Source organism: Anopheles ziemanni, chromosome 3 (assembly GCF_943734765.1).
Source record: "Anopheles ziemanni chromosome 3, idAnoZiCoDA_A2_x.2, whole genome shotgun sequence".
NCBI classification, from domain to species: domain Eukaryota; kingdom Metazoa; phylum Arthropoda; class Insecta; order Diptera; family Culicidae; genus Anopheles; species Anopheles ziemanni.
In genome coordinates, this window is record NC_080706.1 from 87,662,985 (window position 1) to 87,689,971 (window position 26,987).

A 26,987-nucleotide genomic window follows, 5' to 3' on the forward strand; every position below is an offset into this window, starting at 1 on the left:
TTCGACTTTGCTGGTCCATGTGCAGTGTAGGAAATAATATTTGGTTGCGAGTTTTCCTACGATTTATTTTCATTTATGAGCAAAAACTTTGAAATTTGTTTGCAATATGCGTTTTGTTAGACCACAATTTCAACTTATTCAAACCCAAAAACATAAAAGTATTGCAGAAGAGTTAAAAATCCTTAAAAGGAGCACCCCAATCGGAAATATATGGTGCATTAAGCCCGTAAGTCCGTTGGAAAGTGTAGGAAATAAATTACGGACTTTTCTTCACTTGCTCGCACCGTTTTATCTGCTCACCTGTCAATGTGTGATTTGCTTCCATTTCTTTCACTAATCCCTTCCGGTTCACGCGTTGCAGTGAGAAAACGGGTGTGTGTGTGTGTGTGTTTTTTTTTCTCGCCCCCCGAACGTACGTCCCAAAAATATGGATACCTTTTATTCGGAATTCGGCGTGGTGCAAGGAACCGGGAAAACCGTCACTGAGGGTGAATGAAAGGATTTTTTCCCCGAAAAGGAAAAAGATTGTTCTAAGCGCCTTTGGGGCGGGCGGGAGGGACACAAAACATTGACCAGAAGAAAGAAACGAAAAAAAAGTGGTGTGAATATTGTCATCGCCCCGAATTGTAATATATCGCCTTTCGCCTAACGATACCTAGAGTGTGCACGTAAATTCGCATTAAAGCGTAAAATATGTGCCCCGCGGGTTGCCCTTTCATGCCGTGTCTTTCCACCGCTGGCCACATGTGTGGAAGTTCCCAGCTTTTCCGAGAGAGAGAGAGAGAAAAAAAAGGCCCAAAAAAGGTTCCTCCAACGTTAGCAAAGCGACGCTGCAGCAGTGCACCGGAAACCAACTTGGAGCATCGTAACGATGGAAAAGATTTTTCCCGGCTTTGGAGCGAACATGTCATCGACAAGCGAAAAGTGCCAGCAGGATCGTTCCCTCACCCCCACCGTGAACGGCAAATGGCTGCGGCAATGATAGTGTTTGATAGTTTGATGGCTTGTCGTCGATGGCACGCGAGTCGCGAGGGAAATAAACTGCCCGAGCTTCTGGATGTCTGGAAAAGCGTCACATGTAAATCACACCACCAGCAGCCGTTCCAGCGTTTGCTCTTCGCAGACTCCTATTGGCTGGCTGTGATAAGAGAATGGACCTGGTTTCTGGGTGTGGACCACAGTGTGGGCGCCAATATGTTGGCGGTTCGATAGCAAGCACTCATAAAACGATGTAGCACCCGAGCGAGCCGAGTTCCCACACAACGTGGTTTGGGAAATGAGATACTTTATGACGCCTGGTCATTGTCACTATAGTGATTTCTGCAAATCGTTATATTTGAGGCCTACAATAAAGGGAATGTTTGTGCACCGTTCGAGGTACTTTAAAATAACTAAATTTATCATTTTATTGCAGATAAATTTCAATTGAATTGAAACGGTCCAGTTGATGTTTTTCGTGTTGGAAAGTATTCGTTGGACCTTTAACATTAAATAAATAATAAACATAAAAATTGAACATAATTTGAATTAAATCTGTTCGTTTTAAAATTGTTCCTTATTTTCTTGCTCCCTATGTCTTATATTCCTATATTTTTGGATGTTTCTTTCACTTGCTAAATCTGTTTTCTATGTTTTATTATCCCTAAATAGTATGGAGAAGGTTAATTGAGTTTCTTCTCCTAGAACATATTTTAGTCATACCGAATTGAAGATTTGTTGCATATTTCAATGTTCCCTGTGTTTTATATTCTTGCTAAATGTGTTTTCTATGTTTTATCATCCCTAAATAGTATGAAATGTTTCATTCTGTTACGTTGATTGGTTTTCTTTTATGAGAACAAATCTTATCCATAACGAACTGAAGATTTTGGTGCATAAAAAACACATTTTTAAATTTATTTTGAAAGAAAGGAACCACACCCTGACCGCAAAGTCCAAATGGCCCGGCGGTTAAATGGAGTCACGTTAATCGAAGCTGATGCCTTTCCAAATTGTTTCGACTCTTGTGTGTTGCGTTCCATTTCATAGATCATTTCGGTCCTCGGGACGATTTTTTCCGAGCTCCAAAAGAAAAAAAAAGTTAAGCTACCGAAAATTCTGCTCGCTCTGGCAGCGAACGCACGGCCGTTAGTGATTGCCGCCTGTCGGAAGTGGCAAACCGCAGCGAACGCAATTGCCGACATAAATTAACTGCCCCATCAAACGCACGCACATCCGCAGTACGACGCGAGTGAGCTTTTTGATTTACGGGTAAGTTTTCAAAAGGCAAAAAAAGAAGTGAATTGAACTGATTCGGAATTGCAAAGGCAAAAAATAAATATAAACCAGCCACGTACGCGATGGCCGTCGGAATGCATTTTGTGTGTTTGGCGAACGGGAAATATGGGGAAAATCGACTATCGATTAAAACCGATGCATTCGTCGGGAGCCTCCGCAAGCCATAACTCTTCCGCAAATTATCGTTCACCAATTTCGCCATTTTGTCAGGCGATGAAAATCAAACATAAAAAGACCCGAGCACAAAAAACGCCGTATTATGCATTTTATCATTTCTGTTTTTAAATCGAAAATCTATCAATTTAAAAACCTTGCAACAATGCTGTTGCTTGTTATTTTCACCGAAAACAAAATTAAATCAGCTAGCACTAGTTTCAGTTTGAGTTATTCGCTTGCAAGACAATGTTCACCACAAAGTTGCATAGCCTTGCAGAGTATTAAACTTGAGAGGTTGGCTCGCGTAGCTTAGGAATAAAATGTAAATGTTATACTCAGGAAAAACCGACGATACAAAACTCGTGCCGAAAAACGCGGGGAAAAGCCCTAGACATATTGCTCTCTGCGAGCGAACAAACTTCGCATAATGTTGAACATTTTACTGCACACACATATTTTCCCCGAAGCCAACAAGAATCGCGTTACATGTGACGTGCAATGGTGAACATGAGGTCGTGGAACGTTGGATCGAATAAAGGCACCCTGTAATTTCGCTGGTAATCTCAAGGTCTCGAAGCCTCGTAGAAGCAGCAGCATCGCATGGGCATGACCAGAAAAGACCCCGGTGGACGTGGATGTGGTACGCCGGGACGGCCGGGGCCAGGCTGCTTTGTATGCGATGCATTCGCGCGACAAAAATTAGGAAACATGGAATACCAAATTACGATATCCAGAAGCAACCGACACCAAAACGCCCATCAGGGAGCGTTGGCTACCGACGGCCGCAACAACGTACTGTGCTAGACTAAAGGGGGGGGAAGGGAAGGAAAGAGGGCCCATGGAGGGACCATCTCATCCTCTTCCGTCCTAGTTGATCCTAGGGTTCAAGACTCACCGTCGTTTCCAAAGGACACGCTGGTGAAAATTGCGATACACCGACGAACCGGCCTGCAGGCATGAAACAAATTGAGCTCGTTTTCGCTGACAAGCTTTTTTAAATCACACTTTTCTCTCCTCTTCCCATGGTTTTCCCATCACAAGAAGATGTCACTGAAGGACGTACAGGCGGATCATATTGTGGGGTGATTTGTTTTCCCTTCTTCGCTCGTTTTTTCCCCCCATCTCCGTCGTGTTGATTTAAATTTGAACACACGCTCTCTCTAGCCTTTGATCTTAAGTTTTACAGCCGCGGGCTGTAAAAATGCTTACAACCAAATAAGTTTGCCTGGGTAAGTAGCTGGCGACTGCGAGGAGTTGGGCGTGAACCCCCTTTCAGTATAAATTTGTATTTTAAGCTGCGTCGCGTTCAAATCATGCTCCATCTAAAACACAACGGCATTGAAAAGAAAGTTTGTTTAGGGGGAAAACAAAAACAAGTTATCTATTTTAAATGGAAATTTCCATATTTTCCTCCTAGTGCAAGCTTTAATATTTAGATAACACATAAAACCATCGGCCTTTGATTGCACTGTCCTTTGCCTTCGTGCTGTCACGTTCGGTACGGAGCGCAAGTTCTCTGCCGTTTGGCAAGCGTAATAAAATAATTTTCTCGAAAACTTTATCCTCCTCTAACCCAATGTATTTCCTAGAAAGTGGGTAGGCCTTGGCCAACGCACATAATTTCATTTAAATGAATCCGGCCGACAGTCGGATCGACAGGATCGAACTTTGAAGAGAAAAATGATAAAAGTTTTTCTCTCTTTCCCTAGGCTGGAGTTGGGAATCGCAGTGACGCAGGAAGGACGGTTTCTTTTTTTCCACCGCGTGGACATATCGTCGCGAAAGTTTCGTGCCCCGCCTAGTTTGAAGCCAGTGTTTTTACACCGAAGTGTGAAATATCACCGTGCTGTGGATATTTCTACCGGGGTTCCATTTGATTCGGTCGAAAAGGTAAGGTCAAGAGTTTAAATGTCACTCGAAAGTTTTGTTTTGTACAATTATTAAAACACAACGAAAAGGAAATTGATGGCAAACGAACAATGTTAAAGCTTTAAGCGATACGGAACATTTTTTCCACCACAACGGCGTGGATCACGTGGTTGCTTACAAAGATCCAGGATAACAGAACACTTAAAGTACTGTTTTAACCGACCATCCACTTAAAGGTTACTTGTTGGCAAACAAGGTATAAAAACCCACAGCTCAAAAAAGGTTGTGACACTCAAGTACACCCATAGGAGTATTGAAAACGGAACTTGGGAAGAAAAAATCTACTAAAGACTTGAGAAACAAATCAGTAAGCTTCAAGCATCCAATCAACACAAATCACGCTCTAACCACGGACGATGTGACAATGAGCTTGGTGTTTTTTTTGCTAAGAGTCTTCTCTTCTCAACAACGACAACAAAGGATGCCACAGTTTTCAGCCAAAGTCCTTTCTACACCCTAATGGGCTACTTTGATGAGAGGGTCGTCTTACACGCCTGTGTTTGTCCGACGACGATTGTTGCGATGGAGGAAAAGTAGTGATAAAGAGTGGAAAACAAAGAGAAAAACCAGAGGAAAATAGCGAAACACAAACAGCAAAGGCCACTTGAAAAGGTATTAAGAAGCATTAAAAAATACATTCGTACAGAAGGAATTCATAACAATTATCTTCACTTTATGATTCGATGTTTTGATGAGGGCAGCTAACAGGTGAAGAAAGTTAAGTAATTGTTCAACCGGTGTTGCCAATTTATGTGTCAGATAGTAATGCAAAAGGGTTCGATAGAGTAGAGAATTTTATGAAACAAGATTGTTCTTTTGTTTGAGTTGAAAAAGTCCATTTCTTTCCTTTTGAATCATTCGTAAGCCCTTTTTCAATTCGGTATTTTATGTCCAATTAAAATCGGTTGTTTTTTTACTTTTATTATTTTATTTACTTCGGGAACATAGAAAAATAATGTTTTTAATTCCAGTTTAATGTAAGTTTGAAATGCGATGTTTTCATTTTATAAAATTATGGATTTAAAACAATCTTCTTGCAGTTTTTGGAAAAATATCGATTTGAAAGTGTTCTTAAAAAATGTAAAAACAATTTGGTTTTGTACAGTTGTATTGTCTAATTAAAGGTAGTTCTATCTTCATCGTTATATCATATAAACTGAGCAATTTCAAAACAAAGCATAATGCAGCTTCATCCATGCACTTATTAGCATAAACATTTAATTATTCACATTCCAATTATTCTTTGTAATTGATTATTTTCTACATTCTTCTTCAACATAACCGAGTGATATTATCATCTTTCTAGGGGGATGCTGTCCATGGTACCACCTAATGCCAACCATCTCCCGGTCCTTGTTGTTTATTTTGCAATACCAATAGCTTGCCTTCGGAAAGTGATATCGGTGTGGTTTGCAGGGAGATCGCTCCAGCTCACCCCCTTCCCGGGCAAAATGCATGAACCTCGCATGCCAATCCAAATAGTTGCCCGGGTGGACAAATAGCGCTGGTGCACTTTCTTTGATCATAAGACGCGCGATAGGACACAGGGACTCCTTTAATTATGCAAATCCAAAGCCCCGGTATTGCATTAATTATCGCACCGGACGCATATTGTTTGCCCGGACGCGAATTGTTTCCCGCTCCCTCCCGTGTCTCGTCACCCCGCCTGCGAGGAAGGAATGTCTGCGGGTGAACGACGGCATCGTGCATCGTGTAGCCAAGCCAAGAACATGGTCCGGGCATGGCACCGAACGCACGCAGGAATCAATCCCGCCCACCGAGCAGAGGCTCGGTAATGAAAGGTAAACAGTGATTCTGCAGCTCGTGCTTAATGGATTTATTGTGTAATTACGTGATAACTATTGAAAATGATCAATTATGAAAACACTCACACCGGCCGGTTGCATTGGTGGAGTGTTCGAGTGGCACTTCGTGGGACACCTCAACCGAGAGAGGCTACGGGAAACCATCGATGCGGAAGGCTTGAGACCGCAAAGCAGGTCGTTGGTTTAATTGATTTTAATATTTGTCTTTGGTTATAAAAACGATGAAATTAAAATTAAATATGCAAAGAGAACAGTAGCCGCACAATAACGGATGGATACAAACATTTAATGAAACAAATTGAATTATGTATGAAAATTTATTAAATGTTTCCTTAAAGGCCCATACCCAACTCTGCAAATAAAAACTCAACCACACAAGTCCCAAAACTATGATTGGTGGGAAACGCTTGGCGAGGCAAACTCTCTCGATCGCTTTCCCAAACAAACGGTACGATTTTCGCCTAAATCCTGTCGGAAGCAAATGACACGTTCACACGAATCCTCTCGATTTACTTACCAACCTGGAATCACCTGGCAAATCCCTCCATTATGATTCATGCTGGGGAATGGAGGAGTAGCTTGAGGATTTCTTTCTCGGGAAAACCCACACACAAACCAAAAATCCCGCTTCACTTTCATGCCAGCCCATCCCAAATTGCCTTCCCTTGCGGCCAAAATCGATTGCCGTGGCGTGGCATGGACCATTCCGCACCACCGACCTTCCCGAGGCTGGATGTGTAAATTATGTGTTTTATGTCGTCGTTTATTCGTTTCCGGCAATAAAATCATATAAAATTATACTTTTTATCTTCGGTTCGCTCTTGCCTCAGCGTGCCCAAGCTTCTGACTCTTGGTTGGACGTGGCGTCTCCTCAAACCGCTTAACGTTAGGATTCTGGCACGACGACGACGACGACGACAACGGGGGAATGTAATCTTAGACAAAAGGACGAACCGCGTCGTACCCGAAAGCCTTGCAAATTATTTCTGGCCAGTTCCATTGCTAGATCCATGTATCTCGAGGCCAGATGGCGGGAAGAAAACGAACGTTTTCCACCCCAACCGAACCCTACGTTGAACGGAATGAATGGACTACCATCATCACGGACCGAAGGGGAAAAGATTTGTACCTTCGGGAAGTTTTATGTTTCTTTCTTTTCGGTAGGGTTTTCCTTTTCTCAGTTCTTTGTAGCCGGTTGGAGCTCTTCTATTTAGTTAACAAAGGCGCAATGATATGAAAACAATGCCATTTGAATTCTTTCCGGAAAGGTTTGATTCACACGTTTTTCGATAATAATTTTTCATTTTATTTTTCCACTTTTGTATAAAATGACAATCATGTTGTTTGGTTTCAAATTTATTCTATTTTAATCATTTGCGTTTGCTTTCATCTTTTCGCTTGTGTTTTGGTTTTCTTGGTATTCCTCGGTGTTAAAATTATGTTGAATATGCTACCCCCCGACGGCTTCTACAGTTTCATATTTTATCAATGTGGTAAATGAAAACTCAATCTTTGCTTTTAACGATCACGTTAAACTTTTCCACTTGTTACGTTTAGTTTAAATGTCTGTTAAGATGTTTGTGTATCGAAATAATAAGAAATTTGTCCGTTTTTCTGGTGGCTTGTTTTCACGGTTTGTTTGTTAATGATGTATCTCTTTCCTGGTGTTTCTTCGCACTTCATACGCTTAAATTTACTCTCAGGGAGTGTTTTACCGATCAGTTTAAACATTTTTTATAATTCGGCACTTAGTTTCATCAAAGTGATCGGTTTGTTTTTAGCATGTTTTCCATTTATGCAACGTTTCTACGTCTGTTAAGTGAGACAAACGTTTTGCAATAGCTGTTGCTGAATCGTAGGTGTTGTTGTTTTGTTGACGGTTTTCTAAGCGGTTACAAAATAGTGGAATGAAAGTACTTGAGAAATAGAAAACAAATCATTTTTGGGATAAACTGTTTGACAATCCTACAAAATATGAAACTGCTTGTGAATAACACTTCAAACTACTTGAAAAGAACTTATAGTTCGTAGTCTGCCAAGAATGAAACCAAACCGGGTCCGCTTTCATTCCCAAAAATCAGCTTTGCTTTAGATACCATATCATTTTGGTTTTTCTTACGCTCCTTCGCTTCTTTGCTACATTAATTTGGCTTGTCTGTGTTTTTCTCTGTCATCTCATTCCTAGTTTTGAATTTTTATGTACATATCCCTTTATTATTCGCCGCTTCGTGCTTCTGCTGCAACATTGAGATGCACCCGGATGTTATTTTTTTTAACTCACCATGGAATTCTCACATGTTAACTTGTTTATGGACACTGGATTCTAGGAGGGTTAGAAGTGAGTTTTTGATTTGATAGGATAGATAGGGTTAAGCCATGAGAGAAGGTGTTTCAATGGTGTAAAGAAAAAGGAAAATTATGGAACGATTTGATTGAAGTTACAAATAATGTTACAGATTTTATGGTGTGTATTTCCTAAAAAAAAGAGACAATCGGTCCATAATAATGAAAATGTAATTTTTACAAATGAAAATGTTGTTTTCACGACGGAAATAAACACTGCTTCACAAAACAATGATATCATCCCCGAAACAATGGAAACTGTGCTTTTAAAACAAAATCATTGGGTTAGTTTATAACGTTTTACTTGATAATCCAATTTCAGCATAATGGCTCCTGGGTTGAAACTTACCACTAGATGAGGTGTGAAAAAGTTTATTCTACAGAATGGAAACGATAGTGGTAAATGACAACAACAATCTTACTTTTAGCATTTACAGAGATACTTTAACTATGATTAGTATGAGCGTTAGTTTAGGTCTGCCAGCATGCATTAGTTAGGATAGGAAAATTACAGCTGTGTCGTTAAGGGATAGTTTACAGTTAGTAAGCATTTAAATTAGTTGGTTTAGATGTTTTATATTTCAATCGTTTGTGGTTTTTTTTTTGCTCGTCACTCCCATTTTCTTGGGGAGAACATTCGATGGTATCACGATCCTAAGTGAGTTTAGTTGAAGCAGCATGCGATACAAAGAGCCCATTACGTTATCGTTTTAAACATTTCTTCCAGTTTCTCTTTTATTCTCCACCCAGTTTTTTTTAAATCGTAAGGAAACTCCAACAACTGTCCACCATTATGACGTGTATCGCTATGTTAACATATTACAATATTCTCCGCCTCCGGTCCGGCCACGTGCATTAACTTTCTTTTGTTCGGCATTTTAAAGTGCCTAATTCCCTAAACGTTCACTTGGTTTTGATGTTTGATCTTACATTCGAAACTAGTACTGCTTTACACAACAATGATGTCGATTGAAACAGGAAACGATTTCAGTCGAAAAGAAACATGTTTCAAGAAATAAAAATGTCAAACTCATAAACTCGTTTTGCATCGTGTTGCTTATGATCCTAGTTTTCTGTTTTTTTAAATGTCATCCGTGTAAATGTTTGGCTAATATGTACATGGTATATCATCGATTTGGTTTGCTAAACGTTGGTTATACCTACCGCTTTCTTCCGCCACGGTGTTCTTGCATGGGATTTCTTCAGGGTTCCCAAACTTAACATTCGCCAACACCGCCACGCGTTAGAAGATAGAAATATGTTCCTTTCTTTTCCCTCGAAATAAGGTTGGAATCACTTGCGCTGTCAGTTTTCTTTTCTTCTCATCGCCAAAATAACATTTCGGCCTCAAAACAACAAGTTCACCAAAAAAGCTGCATTTTACATCACCATCGATGTCGGCTGCCCCCGTTTGACTGCCACGAATAAATATATATGAACTTTCTCCCAAAAACCAAAAGGGTGTCACGTTTTCGCTCCATTGGGTCCATTTCCAGCTCGTCAGGTTCCGTGTAGGGATTTGTTTTTAAATGTTTATTATGCTCCTGCTCTCCGCTGCATCATTACAATGAGGTGTATATTATGGTTCTGGTTCGGATGTTAATAGCTCGATCGTTTGTTTTTTCTTTACATGTTTCATTTTTTTTGTTTATGTGTATGTTTTACATCCCTCCGATTTGCTTTAGAATACCGTACAATCAGCGGCACGGAAGAGGTACCGCCCAGGGAGCAACGGACAGAGGTGTGCTCGAAAGCCATCACGTAGAAAAAGTGAAGTGGCAAGGATAGGAGACACTAAACGAACGATCGCTTGGAATGAACAAGCAATAGGAAACACCTCAGGAAATTGTTGTGGATCGATAGAGGAAAAAAAAAAAATATCTGTAGCTCGCCCCCGGTCGAGTTGTTAAAAGTTTACAGCACGCAGCAATTGCTTTCCTTTCCTTAAAGGCGACCCTCTTGAGCGGTGCGAAAAGAAAGCGAAGCTTTGTCAAAGGTAACAACGCAATCGAGAAATAGTTTAGGGAATACGATAGTGGAGTTTAGGAGGTTACCTTACGCTAGCTAACAGTGAGTCCAGCTGCGGGCCAGCGTGAACACCGTAACAATGCCCCAGGACCCAACGGTCAGCGCGATGGAAACCGGAAGCCATCCCGGACGGCTCGCACTTCCGCCGACCCCGCCGGTGCCGAAGATGGGAAAATGAATCTCTTCTGGCTCCATCAGCTCCTCGTCGTCGTCGAGCCCGTTGCCCGGGACCGTGTTGATGGTGTTGGTGTTGATCTTGTAGCCCGAGTTGCCCCCGTTTACCGTCGTCCCGGACGAGGAGGACGAGGAGGAGGACGCCGAGAGCGAGAAGGGAGGGCTGCCGAACGGGCCGGAGCCGGCTCCGGAAGCGGATGCGCCCGAAGAGGAACCGATTTGCTTGTGCTTCAGCGTGTAGTTGACTCGGAAGACGGCCTCCGCGACGCCGCCCGGCGACGATACGATGAAGTAGAACGTCCGCGGAACCTTCTCGTGCATGTGCACGTAGGTTAAACGTGCCTCCTTGCAGAACGGTGTCGGCAGATCCTGTCGGAAGGGTGATGGGAGGACAAAAAAAAATGCATTGAAACGTATCCATCCGGACCATTCCGTGTAGAACTGGTGCCATTCGAGTGCAAATATCAGAGCTCAACCTGATGACGCTCTCCACAGGGATGCCTGGTAGGCCATGAATAGGTACAGGTTGATTTGCGAAACTTCACGTTCACCGTAGATGCGGTCACGTTTGTAATCAACCGAAGGAGCAAATGGTGAGTTTTCAGTTTTTCAAAAGCACACAAAATGCTGATGGCAATAAGGGAATGATTGGAAAACTCGACTCACTTTACCTCAACTAAGAGTGGTATTGACACATAAATGTATGACTGATTGTTCACCTTTTCAATTTTCCAAAAGAAATGTTTGCGCCTGATTGGTATGCAATAGGCTGTACATGCTGAATATTTAAAGCAACGTATTTTAAAGCTACTTAAAAAGTTGAACAGTTATACTTACGATAAACCCGTAGGCCAGCACGTCCGAACCGTACTGATTGCCGGGCGTATAGACACGATCGCCGTGTAGCCAGCGGGCCGCATAAGCCGGAGGGTTGGCACAGAACTCCACGGACAGATGCAACGGTGATCCGGGATAGGCGACGGGGGTTGTATTCCTGGCACTTACACTCGGAGCCCCTGTTTAAAAGAAAGAAAGAAGGGAAGGAACGAGATGTCTTAAAACCGGGAGGAAACGCACTGAAAGATGTAATTCAAATTCCTTATGCCTGCCGTTAAAGGTGTAGGCAATGTTACTGAAAGTGTCTGTTTAGAAAGGTTCTGTTTGAAAAATCCTATTAAAAATAAAGCCACCCTTGGGAGACATTTAAATGATTATTCTTATAATAAGCCCGGGGGTGAGTCCTGCTCGTGGACGGTCACTTTATAACGTTGTCAAGATGTTTCATTTAAGATAGCTTTAATCTTACTTTAGGGATCAAATTCGGTTGTTAATGGCAGCCATATCATGGTGAAGCTAATTTCCCTCTCTTATGCAACAACAGTACGCCAAGTTTCAGTATGAAATACTCTCAGTGTTCCGCAATACAAAACTAATGACCATTCTGATTCAACCTGTCAAGTGGAATGAAGAGGTTTGCAATCGAATTAAATAAAACCCACACTCGATGGTGCTAAAATGCGGTTTCAGATTCTCACGCCTATGTAGCGAATGGGTTTTATTTTTTACCTCCTATCCTAAGCTTTCCACTCGGTGGCTCCAGTTGTTTTTCACACTTCTCGCGCCGGCTGCGGAAATGTAGAAAACCACTCGTCGGTCAACCGGGGCATCCTGTCAAATTCATTTATTCAACAACAATCATAAATTTTCCACTCGTGTTCGGTTTGTCACGGTGGTCAACCGCGGTCGCGCTGTTGAGTTGCAAAAACTAAAAGCTACCGACGTACCGCTTGGTGGTTGTGTATGGCAAAGCAAACACTCTACAATTTTAATGATTGTATCGAATGTTACGGTAAAGTGCAACCGGGATGCAGTTTAAAAATTTGATTTCTTCGATGAACTATTGAAAATGTTTCTTTTCGAACGAGTATAGAAATGTATGTTTTCACTTTACCAGTTGCTTGTAGGTAGAATGCGATAAAACGACTCTATGAAAGCGAATGTTACCATTTGAAAACTTATCTAAGAAAATCCTTTCTCGATATCGCTGGTGGAAATAAAAAAACGAGTAAAATATTGCGATTGCGTAGGTTTTACTCGTTTACAGTATTTTATCGTTAATATTTTCCCTACAACATCATGAAAATTCTTTTTTTTCTTTTTTGATGATTTTTTACACTCATTGTTTACTTCATTCTGCGCTTTAGCTTCGACGTTTTATTTTCACACTTATTGTTACACACTTTCACGCTTCGCGAGGACTTGAAATCAATAAAACTGATACTGTTATAAACGTAAAAATAATCAAACATACTACAAACACCCATATGGCATCCTGTTCGCGGAAAAATGTTCAACATCCACACAAAGGACGGTATAGACTTTCGGTTTTTGTTAGTGAAAATCTCTCATTGCCCTAATTCGATTTATCATACGCATTTCCATCTGTATCAAGCGCACTCAAACAAAAACCCCGGAAAATGGGCCACTTCTTTCCCTCCCGGCCGATGGCTTACTTATGGTTGCTACAAAGCGAGCAGAAAAACCATCCATAGTGAAAGCAACAGAATGAATAACACATTATCATCATGGGGAATCGAATTGTCCTCGGCGCACTGCGTTAAGCAATAGTGTCCAACAATAGTATTGGAGTGCTGTTATCCAGTGAAAGTTAGGACATCGCTTTTTGATTTATGTCTTCTCTTTTTGTCTGAATTCAATTCATTGCCTCACTCTGATGCTGAATTTATTTTGTCATATGGAAATCGAGTTCAACAACAGCAGGAAACGGCGAGTATTGTTATGGATTAAAAACTGGTTCGTTTGTAGCTTTTGATTTTCTTTTTTAACATTTGTGATAACACAATGCTTTTTTGTATGGATTGACTTAGTTATATTTTATTTTTCATATAATTTTATAGATAAATTTGGATAGAGGGGACATTCAAATCACCATTTAACTTAATCAGTTCTTGAGCCAGTAAAAATAAGCTTTTCAGGACTATTTGAAGCGTTGACAAGGAAGTTACTTTTTCCTTTATAAAAACAAGCAAACAGCATAACATCGGGTACAAATTTCCCACATGAGCGCCGCTCGTCCAAAACCTCACAAGTTTGTGATTTGTAACCGCAAAACTAATTTACCATGAAGCGTGTTAAGGTTTGTCCGCGCTGTGTGATGGTTTTAGTAAATAAACGCGGCTCGGCATCGTCGCTTCTATCTGGACGCGATTTGCCAGTTCCGGACCATATGGACATCCTGCACCGCAGCTGGCCGGGGACGAAGGCCCACGAGGGCGTGAACCGGGGGCACGCATCCTGTTGAACGTTTACAGCTCGGCCGTTTGGTGACGGCTGTTGAAACATTCACTCGATGTCAACACCAGAGCGGTTCGCTCCCGGGGTGCAGTGGAGTCCACGCGCATGGCTTTGCAGCGGCTACTCCAGGACCGGAAATCCGCCATCCGTCCGTCGGAGGACGTTTTCACGCTGCACGAAAACGGAACACGAGCCAGGCCGCAACGTAAATAGCGTGGTTGCGCGAACGGTAATGGCAGAGCAATGTCCATATGAGCACGGTTAGCACCGGTGTGGAAAGCACTTGGCTCCCTTCAGAAGGTGGCGCCGCAAATAGCGCGAGTTTACAAAACACTACTTCAGGATTGCGACTTGGCCGTGGAGCAGAATTTCAATTATCGTAACGAGCCGAGATTGGATGCCATCGGGAAACGCTTTCCGCGAAATGGCGACAAACTCCGACGAGGTTCCATCGGGTTTTATGGCGATCGGTGAAAGGTGGCAAAAGTTTCTAAATAATCGTCCCATCGTAGTAGGTCAGGACGATGGAAAGCGAGGCCAAACTCGGGGCGAAAAAGGGGCGACAAAAAAGGAGGCAAGTGTTTGCACGCCGGCAACGTGTAGTTTGCGCTTCGTAATTGAAGTTTTCTGGCACACTGTCGCGAGTTTTTCCGTTCCAAATTGAAAAGAAGTAATTTATTTCCGCTTTTCGTCGTCATGGATTTATTTTTGGGAGATTTCAATTACGGATAACCGGCCCCGGAAACGAGGTTTGGGTCGCAATGGAGAATTTATGAATTTTACGTTGGTTAGATAAAATAACTTGTAAACTAAAAACTTTCTATAAAGTGATAAAGTTGTATTTCCATCTACCTGCATAATAAATTTTACTTTGACGAGTGTTTAATTTATTTATTTTATATTTATGAACTTGTTCCAAGCCATTTTCAAAATGATTATCAAAGCATGCCTCATTTTATGTTCCATGGAACAATAATTAATTGCACCAACACCAACCGCTACCTTTTCGCTTCAGTGGATTTAAAATCCAGCCTCGATGAAAATAGATCAAATCATTCATTTTGTTTGATTATGAGTTTCCTTTTTTCCCCACCCTCGTGACGTACGCTGAGCCTCGTTTTCCACGCCAAGAAAAACACAATTTACAATCAAAAACCCCGTCCCGGTGACAATACTTCCATTCGGATTTCATCATGCGAATAACATTGCCATTGATTGCAAATTATTGGCATTATTATAAATTATCATTGCTCATCATCGGCCAGGCTGAACGTTGATATTTAATGCACGCATCCGGCACATCCGTTGGGTCGTGTACCGGGGACCCTATCCTGGATGAAAATAGATTGAAGTAATTTCAATCGACTGATTGGCGTATTAATTTTAGAATAAAAAATCTAACGCGGGAGTTGAACAATCGTACGATTAATGACGGTTGATTAGACGAGGGGAGTTTTCAAAAGAATCGAATTTGAAGGCCTCCATCAACCTAGGCCACATTCGAGGCCACCAATGTTTAGATAAAATATGAAATATTCCCCTCGTCCAAACCGGTCTTATTTATTTTTAACTTTCATTTTGACTTACCTTTGACAGCGATTGAAACGGTTTGCAGGACTTCGAGTTTTTTGCGATTGCTCGCATTCTGACCCACGCACTTGTACGTGCCGGCGTCCTGGTAGACGACGTCCTTCAGTGAAAACTGCCCCGTCGGAGTATAAATGCCTGCTCCAAGGCCTTTCAATCGTGCCGTCACCGGATCCAAGTGCGACCAGCAACCTAGCGATCCTGGGAGAAAGAATAGAGTGAAGAAAAGAAAACGGATTGTAACTCAAAATGATATAGCTAAAGCCTCAATATAGTTTTGAGTGCAAGAAAAACAAATACCTTGAGGACACTGTAGAGTGACGGAGCCACCAAGCTCGACCTCCATTTGGCCAGCCTTGAAGGAGTTGGAACCGCTCTGCTCTGAGGCGGCCGCAGACCCGGTGGCAGCGTTTCCTCCACTCGGGGATGCGGCGGCCGAGGAAAGCGAGACGGACGAAGAGGACGACGCCGCCGATGATGATGAGGACGAGGAGGAAGATGATGACGGTGACATGGAGAGATCGTGTTCGACCGGTTCCGATGTCACATCGACTGGTTCATCTAAAAGTCCGGATGCAAGAAAAGAGAATTTATTTATTTGTGTCGTTTCTTAAAAATTTCTTAGTGGTTGCGAAAAATTATATAAATAGACCTATAACTGTATGGAACGCACAAACACACAGGTTTTGCAAATTAAAAAATCCTTGCCCTGCACAAAGTTGCTCGATGCTCTAAGTGGAGAAGTTGTCGTAGGTGGATATTATTATTAATTGGAAAACGTTTAATTTATGGCAAAGGAAATCGAAGCTGCATTGCAGATGCAACTCCTACCGATGCAGATATTCTAGAATACCCTCACCCATTGAGCGGCAAAAGTTGGCAGTGTAGGTTAGGAAGCATTTGTGCCGAGGGGTAGGAAACGAAGAATATATTTCAAGATTGATTTTTAATTGAGTTGAGAGCAAGCAAACAGCAAAACGGCACACCTTTTGCACGCGATGGTGCCAGTTTTTGCGACGATTGCCAGTCGGCTTGGAAGTCCCCATCGGTAACATCGTGGCTTCGTCTGACCCAGTTAAGGGCATATTGATTAGGTGATAAATCATTGCTTCGGTGCGCTTGTTGTACGTTTCATTTGTTTAATTAGAACTTTTGCAAAATTGATTTTCCAACCGACCAATCAATCAAAAAAAGGTTGGAATCAAGTCTTATAAGCGTAAAGAAAATGTTTCCACCGAGTGCCTAGAAGAAAGCAAACGAACGAAACCAAATCAATGGAAAAGTTGGCAACATAGCTTGAAGATTGGGTCTGAAAAATCGTTACAAAAAAAACCAAATGCCAAACACCAATTGAAACCACTGAATATAAGCGCTACTCACAGCGAACGCTCAGATAGTATCCGATGCTCGAGTACTGGAAATTGAGATGCCTCGAGGTGCACTTGTACCAGCCGGAATGTTCGCGCCGGATCGAGCTGAAGTTGAGGAACCCGTCGCCGATCTGCGGCACCGGCGTGTCCCCGTCGTCCTTCTGCCAAAGGGGCGTGCTGGGCGGATTGGAGTCGACGTCACACTTGAGCGAAACTTCGATCCCTTCCCGCAGCGGATAACCGAACCCGGGCGTTCTCGTGATGGCGAACGATGGCGTATCTGAAGAAGAGAAGCGAGAAAGACACGGGAAAATTGCATGTTAATCCAAAAACGCCGGCTCTGTTCAGGCACTGCCAGCGATCAAACGGAAACCCGTCGAGTTCCGGGCGGGATGACGAAGGCTAATGAAAAATTCCACTCACACTGCACATCGAGCAGAATCGATGCGTTTTGGCGCACTTTGAGCGTCGGATGTTCCATGATGCAGAGGATGCGGGCGTTGTGGTGCACCCGGAAGACGCCCGGCAGCTTCACCTCCGAGATGGCCCCGCTGTTGATCTTGTACGGTTCCTTGTCCTGCAGAAGCGGGCCCGAAGAAGCAGACAACAAACAAACAAACATGAAAGGACGACATCCACTGACGAACCTCCTCGTTTTGCTTTGTTACTCGCGCCCAACGTGTATTGGTAAAATTGAAAATATTTTCACAACACACACATGGTTTGGGTGCGAAGGCTGCCGCTAATTTCCATTTCATCCATCATGCACGATACGGCTACAATCTGCCAAATCTCACACACTCACCTTGTCCTTCTTAATCTCCTGCAGCTCGAGCACTTCGCTGGAGATTTTCTGTGCGTGCCGGTCGATGCCGGGACTGAGCAGGACCTCCCAGGTGAGCGCCGGTTTGGGGTTGCCACCCTCGCTGACGCAGGCGAGCGTCAGCTCGGAGTTTTCCTTCACCGGGATGAACATGTTGCCCGCATCGAGCCGCCGGGAATCGATCAGCAGGTACGGCTCCTTCGGTGGATCTGCAATGGGATGCGGGAGAAAAAAATGAAACCACTGTGATTGAAGTGTCCCCAGTGTAAAGAAGTACAAGGAATCGGGAACGGAATCCGTCCGGATGGCTGTTGCAAAATTTGCCGAACATGCACAAAGCGAAGGAAGGAAGCGTAGGCGATGAGCAAACTTTGCCCGGGTGCCTCTGATTGATAACAAAGATAGACTGTTTGTTCGGTATTTGCTCATCGATTTTCAGATCAATCGGTACCGCTCCGAAGGAAGCAACTTGTGCCGCAACCAAGAATGAGAAACGGGAAAAGTTTTACGCTGCCACTGCATCCGTTGAGGAAGTTTTGTGTTGGGAATCATTCGTTGCGAAGTAGTTCTGATTGTTCTAGACAACGAACATTGTCAAAGGTGGATCTTTCCATTAGGGAAGAGAGCCACCATAAAAATTGGGATCAAAGCTTCAGTAAAAGCAGTAAGAATCACTTTTGGAAATTATGCAACAGCCAGTTTGGGACATGCTTTGGTAAGGCAAGTTGTATCATGAAAGTTGTTCAAAGAAACTTAATTATACAAACATTCCTACGTCTCTTCCTTACTACTATGGTCAAATACTTTTGTTAGAACTTGAAAGTTCAAAACAATAACATTTAGTTTTTCATTTAATTTAAAGACAAATCTAACTTCGAATCAATATAACTTATTAAAAATATCGAAGATATTCGCATAAAATTAGAAAAGGATCATGTCAAAAAGAAGAGAGAGAAAAGAACATAAGACTTCTTAAAACAGTTCAAACCGGAGGTAAAAGTTTAATGGTTCTCATAATAATGAACATAAAATACAAGAGTATCTCATGTGTTTAAGAGACAAATGAAAGCGATTGTTTTTACGTCTAAGCATAAGTTTCTAGAAGAATTCAACAATATTTTAACAAATGCATCAAATTAGTCAATTTTAAATATACCGTCAATTTCAAAAGAACTATTGAGAATGTCGAAATAATTTACGCAGAAATAAGGTTTTACTCTTGTCAATAAGTACCCGATAGAAAAGAAATAAGACAAGTTTTAAGTAGTTTAAAATGTACAATATATTTTTAAAAGAACCAAAAAACATTATAAATTTATCAATTTTGTGATACAAAAGAATAAAAACTTATTTCCCCTTCTAAGCTAAGTTTACATAGTAACGAAACCATATCTTAATACACTCAATATAGTTTTCAAGACGACGATAATACCAAAATCAAATTAAGCTGAACATTAATTGAGAATGTCGAAAATATATCCGCAAAAATAAGAAATGGAGCTTATTAAAAGTGAACTGTAGGAAAGAAACAAAATACTTTTTCAGTAATTTAAACCAGGGATTATACTTTGCAAAAAATAGAAAACAACATTGAAAAGTTACACATGTTTGGAAAACAAAATAATAAGGGCTAGTTTCGTAACAAACCATAAGTTTGAAGTAGAACGATACAATATTTTGATAACTGTAACCTATTTTTCTCTATCTATTCTATCTATTTTCTCTATCTATTCGACCGAAATGATTATTTCGAATTTAGCGACAGCATAATAATGTATGGCAGAAAATAAACCGATGATTTAAAGGACAAACGATATCTGATGAAAACAAAATTAGGAAATTAGTTGTATTATGGCAGACGAGCCTACGCTTTCACGAAGGTGCTCGTCTCTGATAACCAACGTTAATTTTCCTTCCATGGCCCGGAGCCAGCGACGCGCAAAACTCACCTAGAACAATCAGCTTTATCGGGCGGCCATTGAAGAAGAACCCGCGAGCGTTCTCCGCCTCGCACTGCCACACGCCGTCGTCCTCCAGCATCACGTTCTGGATGGTGAGCCCGCCGAGCGGCTCGCGCACGAACCGGATGTCGGCGGTGCGTGACTTCTTGTCCATCACGTGCACTATCTGGCCGTCCTTGAGCCACACGCTCGTCGTTATGTCGGCGTCGACCTCGCAGTTCAGCCGCACCGTCTCGTGCTGGTCGGCGTACACCACCACCACGTTGTCCTCCACCACGTGCTCCTCCGAGGGGCCGCGAATGATGGGCCGGAGCGGTAGTGCCTGCGGCTCGTCCATCGCTTCCCGCGCCACCTTCGACTTGGACACCATCTGCTGCTGTTCGACGCTCGTCTCCAGCAGATCCGGTCCGTTGAGAAAGATAATTTGTTCGTCAAAGTTTTCGCCGACACCGTCGCCGAAAATGTTCCCATGCTCGTCGAGCGTCAGGTCGGTGCCGAGCGGGGGTAACCGACCGGTCCGTACGTCGCTGGAGTTCCGATGGCTACGGCCGGACGCGATGAAGACACTGTCATCTAGCAAATTGAAACTGTCGAACCCGATGGCAGCTGGCTGTGGATCGGCTCCGCTAAGGTGATGCTCGCTGGGGCGCCTTTGAGGCGGTGTTGTTGGCGCGACCGCCGATGTTGCCTCGTGAGCTCGGTTCGGCGCCCCGTCGAGGCTAACATTTTGTAAAACTATCGCAGCTTCCGGCGTTGGGACGACGCTCGGTGTGTTCCGTGTCGATGAAAAATCACTTTTGATACCATAATTACTCGCACCTTCCGCACTGAGATGGCTTTTGGGATCGTCATCAGGAGAGTGAGTCGGATTTTCTACAACATATGGATTCCGATTCGGTTCAGGGTCTTTCGCTCCTTCCGCATCGGCTCCTGCCGTTTCCTCCTCCTCGGCTTCCTTCATCCGTATCGACCTGCGACGCATCAACGAACGTCGATGTCGCTTGTACGCCGGATGGTGCGTGTCCTCCGTCCCACTCCGATGTCGCTCCGGCGGCACCTCCGAGTCGCGTAACACACTCGCCAACCCTTCGCGCTCGAACAGCTCCCGCTGATCGTGCATATCCTCCTCCAGTGGATCCTTCGGCGTGCCGGCCACACCGTCACCCTCGTCCTCATCCAGCCTTTCGAAAACATTCATTACATTACCTACACTAGCGCCCTCTGGCCGGGGAGGCTCTAAGTTGATCCGGCGATCATTGTTTACCCGCTGGCTCGCCGTCGAACCGTGCCACCGGGGTGGATCCCGGGGAATGTGGCTACGGGGCGGTTCGTTGCCCGCCACGGGGGGCTTCCGGTCCCGCACCTCACTGTGTCGGTTGAATCGGCTGCTCTCGCGCAAACTAAATTCGTTGTCATCTAGTATTCGGTGGTACAGATCCTCCATATTGCTTCCACTGCCCAGCTGCGGGCTGTTGGCGGTTTCCACCGAGGTCCCCGATGCACCCGGGATGGGAATCACATGTGTCAGTAACGAGCCTGCAAACGGAGGGAGAAAGAGAGCAAAGAGGGAATAGAGGATGATCAGAAAATATTCAACACAGCTTCGCATTTTTCTGAAGTTTTCTAGCAATCAAAGAAACGTTTTGCACCACAGTTTTCATAGCCTCCCAGCGCGAAATTTGCAGCTTAAAATTCTTTCACGATTTGATGATCCACCTTTTATGACTCGACTACTTGGCCGACAGGGGCGGATCTACCTACGAGTGGACTGAGCAGCGCCTGGAGGCCCTGAGTATAAGGAGACCCCGGGATACCAACCCAAGAAACCACCAATATTATTTTTCAGCTTATATTTTCTCTTTTAGACATGGATAGCGAGCGAGATCATACATATTTTTTCTAGTTAGAATTAAGATATTCTTCAATATTGCTTAATCAATGTTAATTTTCACTTTTAAGCCCTGATAGAATATAGTTTCTTTGGTTTGTTACTCATGTAAATGATTATCCTAATAGATATCGATTTTAATCAAAGGATTTAATAATTCTAGAGCAATTTAAAATGTATTGTACGACCATTAAAAATCAAAGTATCACATGGTAGCTATTCGAACTTTGTTAAAAAGATTTTCTTTCAACAGTAAAATAGATGTGAATTTGTTAAAAGAAGAAAAAACGAAGTTAATGTGAGTAGTGAATTTGTTAAAAGAAGTAAAACAGTATGAAATAAAAAAGAGGAAAATTATTAATAAAAAAGTAGAAGTTTCCAATAGAAAGTTATTCTGTCGTCTGAATTGAGGATTTGGATGCCGGAATGAACAGCAAGATTCGGATAGCTAGGGAATTGTTTTTACTTGTTTAGGTTGTTTAGGAGAATATGATGAATTTTTTTAGTTACACAATAAACAATATGCAAATAGTAGATAAGGAAATGTGAATTACGTGTCACATCATATTGTTGATGAATTTATAGAAATAAATGAAAACTAAATCTGTTTCGAAATCCGGCTGAAAATTAAAAGTTAAAAAAGCGGGTTCAAACTATAGCAGTTTTTAAAAATTTTCTCTTGCTATTTTTCAAGTACTTTTGTAGAGTTTATTACTCTAGAATATATTATTTATTATATTTATTTATTACAGATAAACATAAATAACTATGTGACATTTTTGCAAGCTTGTAAAATGGATAACGATTTCTTTTAAAATAAATAAGTCTGACTTTGGTCTTAAGTATAGACACATTTAGGATGATGGAAATGTCTGGAGGGTCCCGATGACCCCGATGGCTTGAGGCCCCGGAATAGATTGATCCTCCTCTGTGGGCAGATCTTTATTTTCCTTCCCTCGCTCCTTACTTTCATTCCCATCTTGCAAAGCATGGCTGACCGCCATCATCTCCATTCTGCGCACTCATGCCAGGGACGACAGTGTTATGCAGCGTCATTCTTAGAACTAGGTCGGACTGGCGGAGATTTGCGGGGGCGGAATTTAACGGCTTCCTTTACGGTCCGTCCGTCCGTCATCTAAACATATTTTTATGGCGGTTGTTTTTCCGTTTTGATTTGCGAATGGATTGTGTCGAAGAAAAAAAAACACCAAACTATCCTGCCCGGGTTCATTCAACTTTACGATCGATTGAATGTGGGTTGTTATTTCCACACAAGTGACGTTAAATTTGATTTCGTTTTGGAATACGATGTTTGGAAAGACATCAGACACGCGGTTGAGTACATCATTTGAGATTTGTTATCATTACGAGCTCCACTCTTGGTTTGCGTTCATTTTGATGTCAGCACGCTGTTATTTGAACATTGTGTAATCGAAAATATACTTCCACGCTGACTCTGAACACTTCTTGATGGAGTTTAATAAATGATTCTTTGCGTCCGCCCGAACGTCTCGGGCAACGTACGATGCAATAATTCTTTATAAGTCGCTCCGGATCATTAGGAACCACTCACACCGTCACCGAACGATGCTAAATTGACTGGAGGCAAATAATTTATCTTTGGCGCTTTGTGAAGTGTATCATCTCCTTACGTATGGGCAAACATTTACCAGCAAACCAGGGTGGAACAGGAAAAGAACCACCCAGAAAAAATCCATCTTCTCCCCGGCGTCTTCCCTCATCTAGAAGAAAAAACGAACTAGAGAAGAAGGGAAACATCGGACGATACGAGAAAACGGACACATAACTGGGATAAACATGTCTAGGAGATATGTTTTACCTCCGGACTCGCCGGGCTGTTTTGGACAGTTTTTCCCCAAGTCGGGCCCGCCTGAGGAGGAAAAGGGGGGTGGAAAAAGTACCGCCAACACGACGCTCTACCGTTCCGTACATAATCTATCAAAAAGAATCTACCAAATGAACAAAGAAAAGGCGTGGCCCTAGTCCAATAAATTCTGCCCTATCGCATCGAGAAAGTAGAGGAGGACACCGAACCTACCACCCGGGGGGGAGGGAACGATGTTGCTTGTGGAGTTATATCCGTATCCATCTCGCTAAAACCAACCATTTGATAAAACTTTTTCCCTCCCGCTAATCCCTTGTAGCGTGCCGTTCCGGATGCTCACTTTCGGTTGAAATACGCATTCATAATGCGTTTCGGTGCGATGTGAGGAAAAGCCGAAGAAGTTCTGCCGAGTTTTCCGTGCGAAGCGATGAGTTTTCTTTTTTTTTTGTCGAGCACTTACGAACGAACTATGGCACTGAGGGTTAACGAGTCCGGTGAATGCTAGAGGAAGTTGTTTCAACAGACCAAAGAGAGACAACATTTATGCACGTGTTATTTTCTCATGCTTTAGGGATCTTTTAAGTTACCAGAATTGCTCATATGTTTACATTTCATTCCATATGTTGTTTTTCCACTTATGGAAACTGCGTTATAACGCGAGCTGCAGTTGTCTGCCTTTTCTGGGAAATAATTCAAATTATCGCAAGTAAGGAAAAGTTAAGCGTGTGTTGTGTAATTAAAACTGTAAGGAAGATCTGCACAAACTCGTGGAAAAGTATCCCGAAGCGTAACGAGCACCGGAAGGTAACTTCAAACTCGGTACAAATTATTTCGTCTTCTGTGAAATAATGCAAACTTCCCAACGTTTTCCAATGCCGTTTTTCGAGAGAGTCTGTCGCTAGGACGCAAGTTTTCCATTCCATGGTATCTGTAGAAAGGGGTGGGAGGAGGGGAGTTTTTCGGTGCCGAGTTGAACTTTACTCCACCGGGAAGGATCGTTTGAACCACTCGGTTCCGGCGCAATGAGACACATACATGTGTGCTCGAGCCTTTACCAAGTGGAAAGTCACAAAAAAAAGGAAACAAAACCAAAACAATGGTAGTAAATGGAAAGAAAATCGTTCCGAAAGAACAATTTGCTTTCGGTGAACTATTTTTCCATCTCCAATAAAATCGTACTAGACTTATGTGGGCCCCTACGCCTTTCGTCCATGGCTCGGAAGTGCCCTATAACCCCCACTTTGCGCCGAAAGTTAGCCCGAGAATGTAAAGTTGAAGTTAAAGATTTGTTGGAAGCGTGACTTAGCCCGTTTGCTCGGGGTTTTATTTTTTTCCCCCCCATCTCGCTGAAGAACTTCACGTACTGTGAGCACTGTCCTTCGAGTTCGGTCACAAAAGATGTCCATCGCCCAAAATTGGACACCTTTTATACCGTCAGTTTTTTTCTTCTTCTTCTTTTTATCAACATCTGCCGGACCAACCCTTACAAGTTGGCCGTCGAGGACGAGCTCGCCGCTTTTATGGCGATATTCGGAGACAACGATATCATCGTCGAGTTTGGAAGTTGAAACCTTCTTCCCTTTTTTTTATCGGTGCGCTCGTTCACGTCCACTCGGCCCATCTGGTGGAGGGACACGACCGTTATGAGCTTTTCCTTTTTCGTTCCGGCGCTCCTTCGTTTCTTCGCCGGAAAGTTGGTCATCCTTGAAAAAGCATAAAAGCGGAGCGCAAAGTACCGTATCGTTCCGATGGCCCGGGCTCGTGTGTATCGAACTCTTCTACTGGCTCTTCGGTACCCCCCTCCCCTTCGGGAGGGGTCGTAAAAATCGAATCATTTTATTAGAGAGCAGAAGTCAGAAACACTCGTTAATGGTCCTTTTTCGTGAGTCAGCATTGCTCCGGAACCCCGGGCTTCGGGCTTCGGGGAATCCGCGTAAGGGTGTGCCGGGGGGCAAGTACTTGAGCCCACGCTTACGTGCCCAACCTCCGCCCACTCCGAACCATATCGCTCCGATCGGTTTCCCGAGAGCCATCATGACAACAACCTCCAACCCTCCGAAACCGGGAGCTCAAGCATCCCGACCATGGTTCTTGTTTTTTCGTCATTCCCTTTTTTAATGCCTTTTTTTCTTCTTCTTCTTCCTCTTCTTCCGCCCTATGATAAGGACGAGATTGTGACGGTAAGACGATGAGTGTAATGATGATGATGAGACGAGAGGATGGAGAGGATGCTGACGATGGTTGAGCTGGTCAGATTATTTGGTAAGTGAATCCAGCGGGAAAATGCCGGCGAAGGGAAACGGCTGGAGTGGCGCAAGTGGCATTAGCGGAACCGAAAGCATTAGAAAGGATCATCCAACCAATGAGTGACCTAATTATTTCACTCCGTTATTTACAAATTCGTGGGGGGTGGGGTTCAATCGGTTTTGACTTTGACGAATTTTTCGGAGTTTGGAATTTTAAACTCCTTCCAAGCGATAGCAGGAAGTAGCGATAAGCTGAAGTGCTTTGCTACTGATTGCTTGTTACAAGATGAATGTGAACAGGGAAAGGAATGTTACTTTCTAGCGAAAAAGAATTTACACAAAATTCTTTAATTTAATTGTTGGTGAGTTACGGTTCTCTTCAATCGATGTTTAAACCGTAAGGGTGCGAATGAACTTAGTCTAGCTGGAAGAAATCTCAAGCAACGAAGGTTATAAAAAGGATCAAAATGTCCTTCTGTAACATTTCTTGTGCCGGAATGTATGCAACTGTAGGCGAGTAGCGTTACATAACGTTATTTTTGCGAAATCGTGTACATTTTCATGAAAATGCGCATTGGTTGGTTAAAGTATTGTAGACGTGCCTTATGAATCTTTTACGAGATTCATTCATATGAAGCATTCACATAAGATTCATTCAGATGGATTCATGATTCCTTAGGGATTCGAACCTTCAAACATTTATGAATCATTCGAAACCTTAATGAATCTTAATGAATATTTCATAGATCTTTCACTAATCTCCATGATTTTTTCAATGGCGTGGATCTTCATCATCTTGGCGTAACGAAGAACCACTCAGATTTATTAATCTGAATCTGATTTACAAAACTCTAGTAAGTTTAATTATTTAAAAAAAAAGTTTGTTTCCCCTCTGTGTAGTCATTTGCTTTCCGGAACTCCGATTCAGCTGAGTTTTGACAGGAATATTTTACTTTTGATTGGCAGAGATAGATTGGGAATCACTTTGATTCGTTTTTTATTTGTTACACCCGTCAAAACCCGTGAACGCAAACAACACCCGAAGCATTCATTAATGAAAAACTCACTACCGAATATTAAAACCTACACCGCTTGTTTTATGATCATCACGCCTAGGAAACAGTAATGAAAATCATCATATTTCAGTTTCGACCACCGGGTGGAAAACGCAACGCTTCGTCCCTCTGGCGACGGAAACGGCTAGCGTTTTTGCTGCCC

General features: G+C 42.8%; 1 protein-coding gene across 1 annotated transcript in view; it reads right to left on the bottom strand.

The window, feature by feature from the left end:
* Positions 1-10,595: 10,595 nt before the first annotated feature.
* The window catches only part of LOC131285734 (uncharacterized), a 39,289-nt gene continuing 22,897 nt past the window's right edge, over positions 10,596-26,987 (bottom strand). The window contains exons 2-9 of the mRNA XM_058314591.1: positions 19,778-21,325; positions 17,811-18,037; positions 17,429-17,582; positions 17,016-17,285; positions 15,936-16,196; positions 15,636-15,836; positions 11,571-11,749; positions 10,596-11,102 (exon numbers count right to left, since the gene is read on the bottom strand). Of these exons, the coding sequence (XP_058170574.1) occupies positions 10,596-11,102; positions 11,571-11,749; positions 15,636-15,836; positions 15,936-16,196; positions 17,016-17,285; positions 17,429-17,582; positions 17,811-18,037; positions 19,778-21,325 (3,347 nt within the window). The remainder of the gene's footprint in view (positions 11,103-11,570; positions 11,750-15,635; positions 15,837-15,935; positions 16,197-17,015; positions 17,286-17,428; positions 17,583-17,810; positions 18,038-19,777; positions 21,326-26,987) is intronic.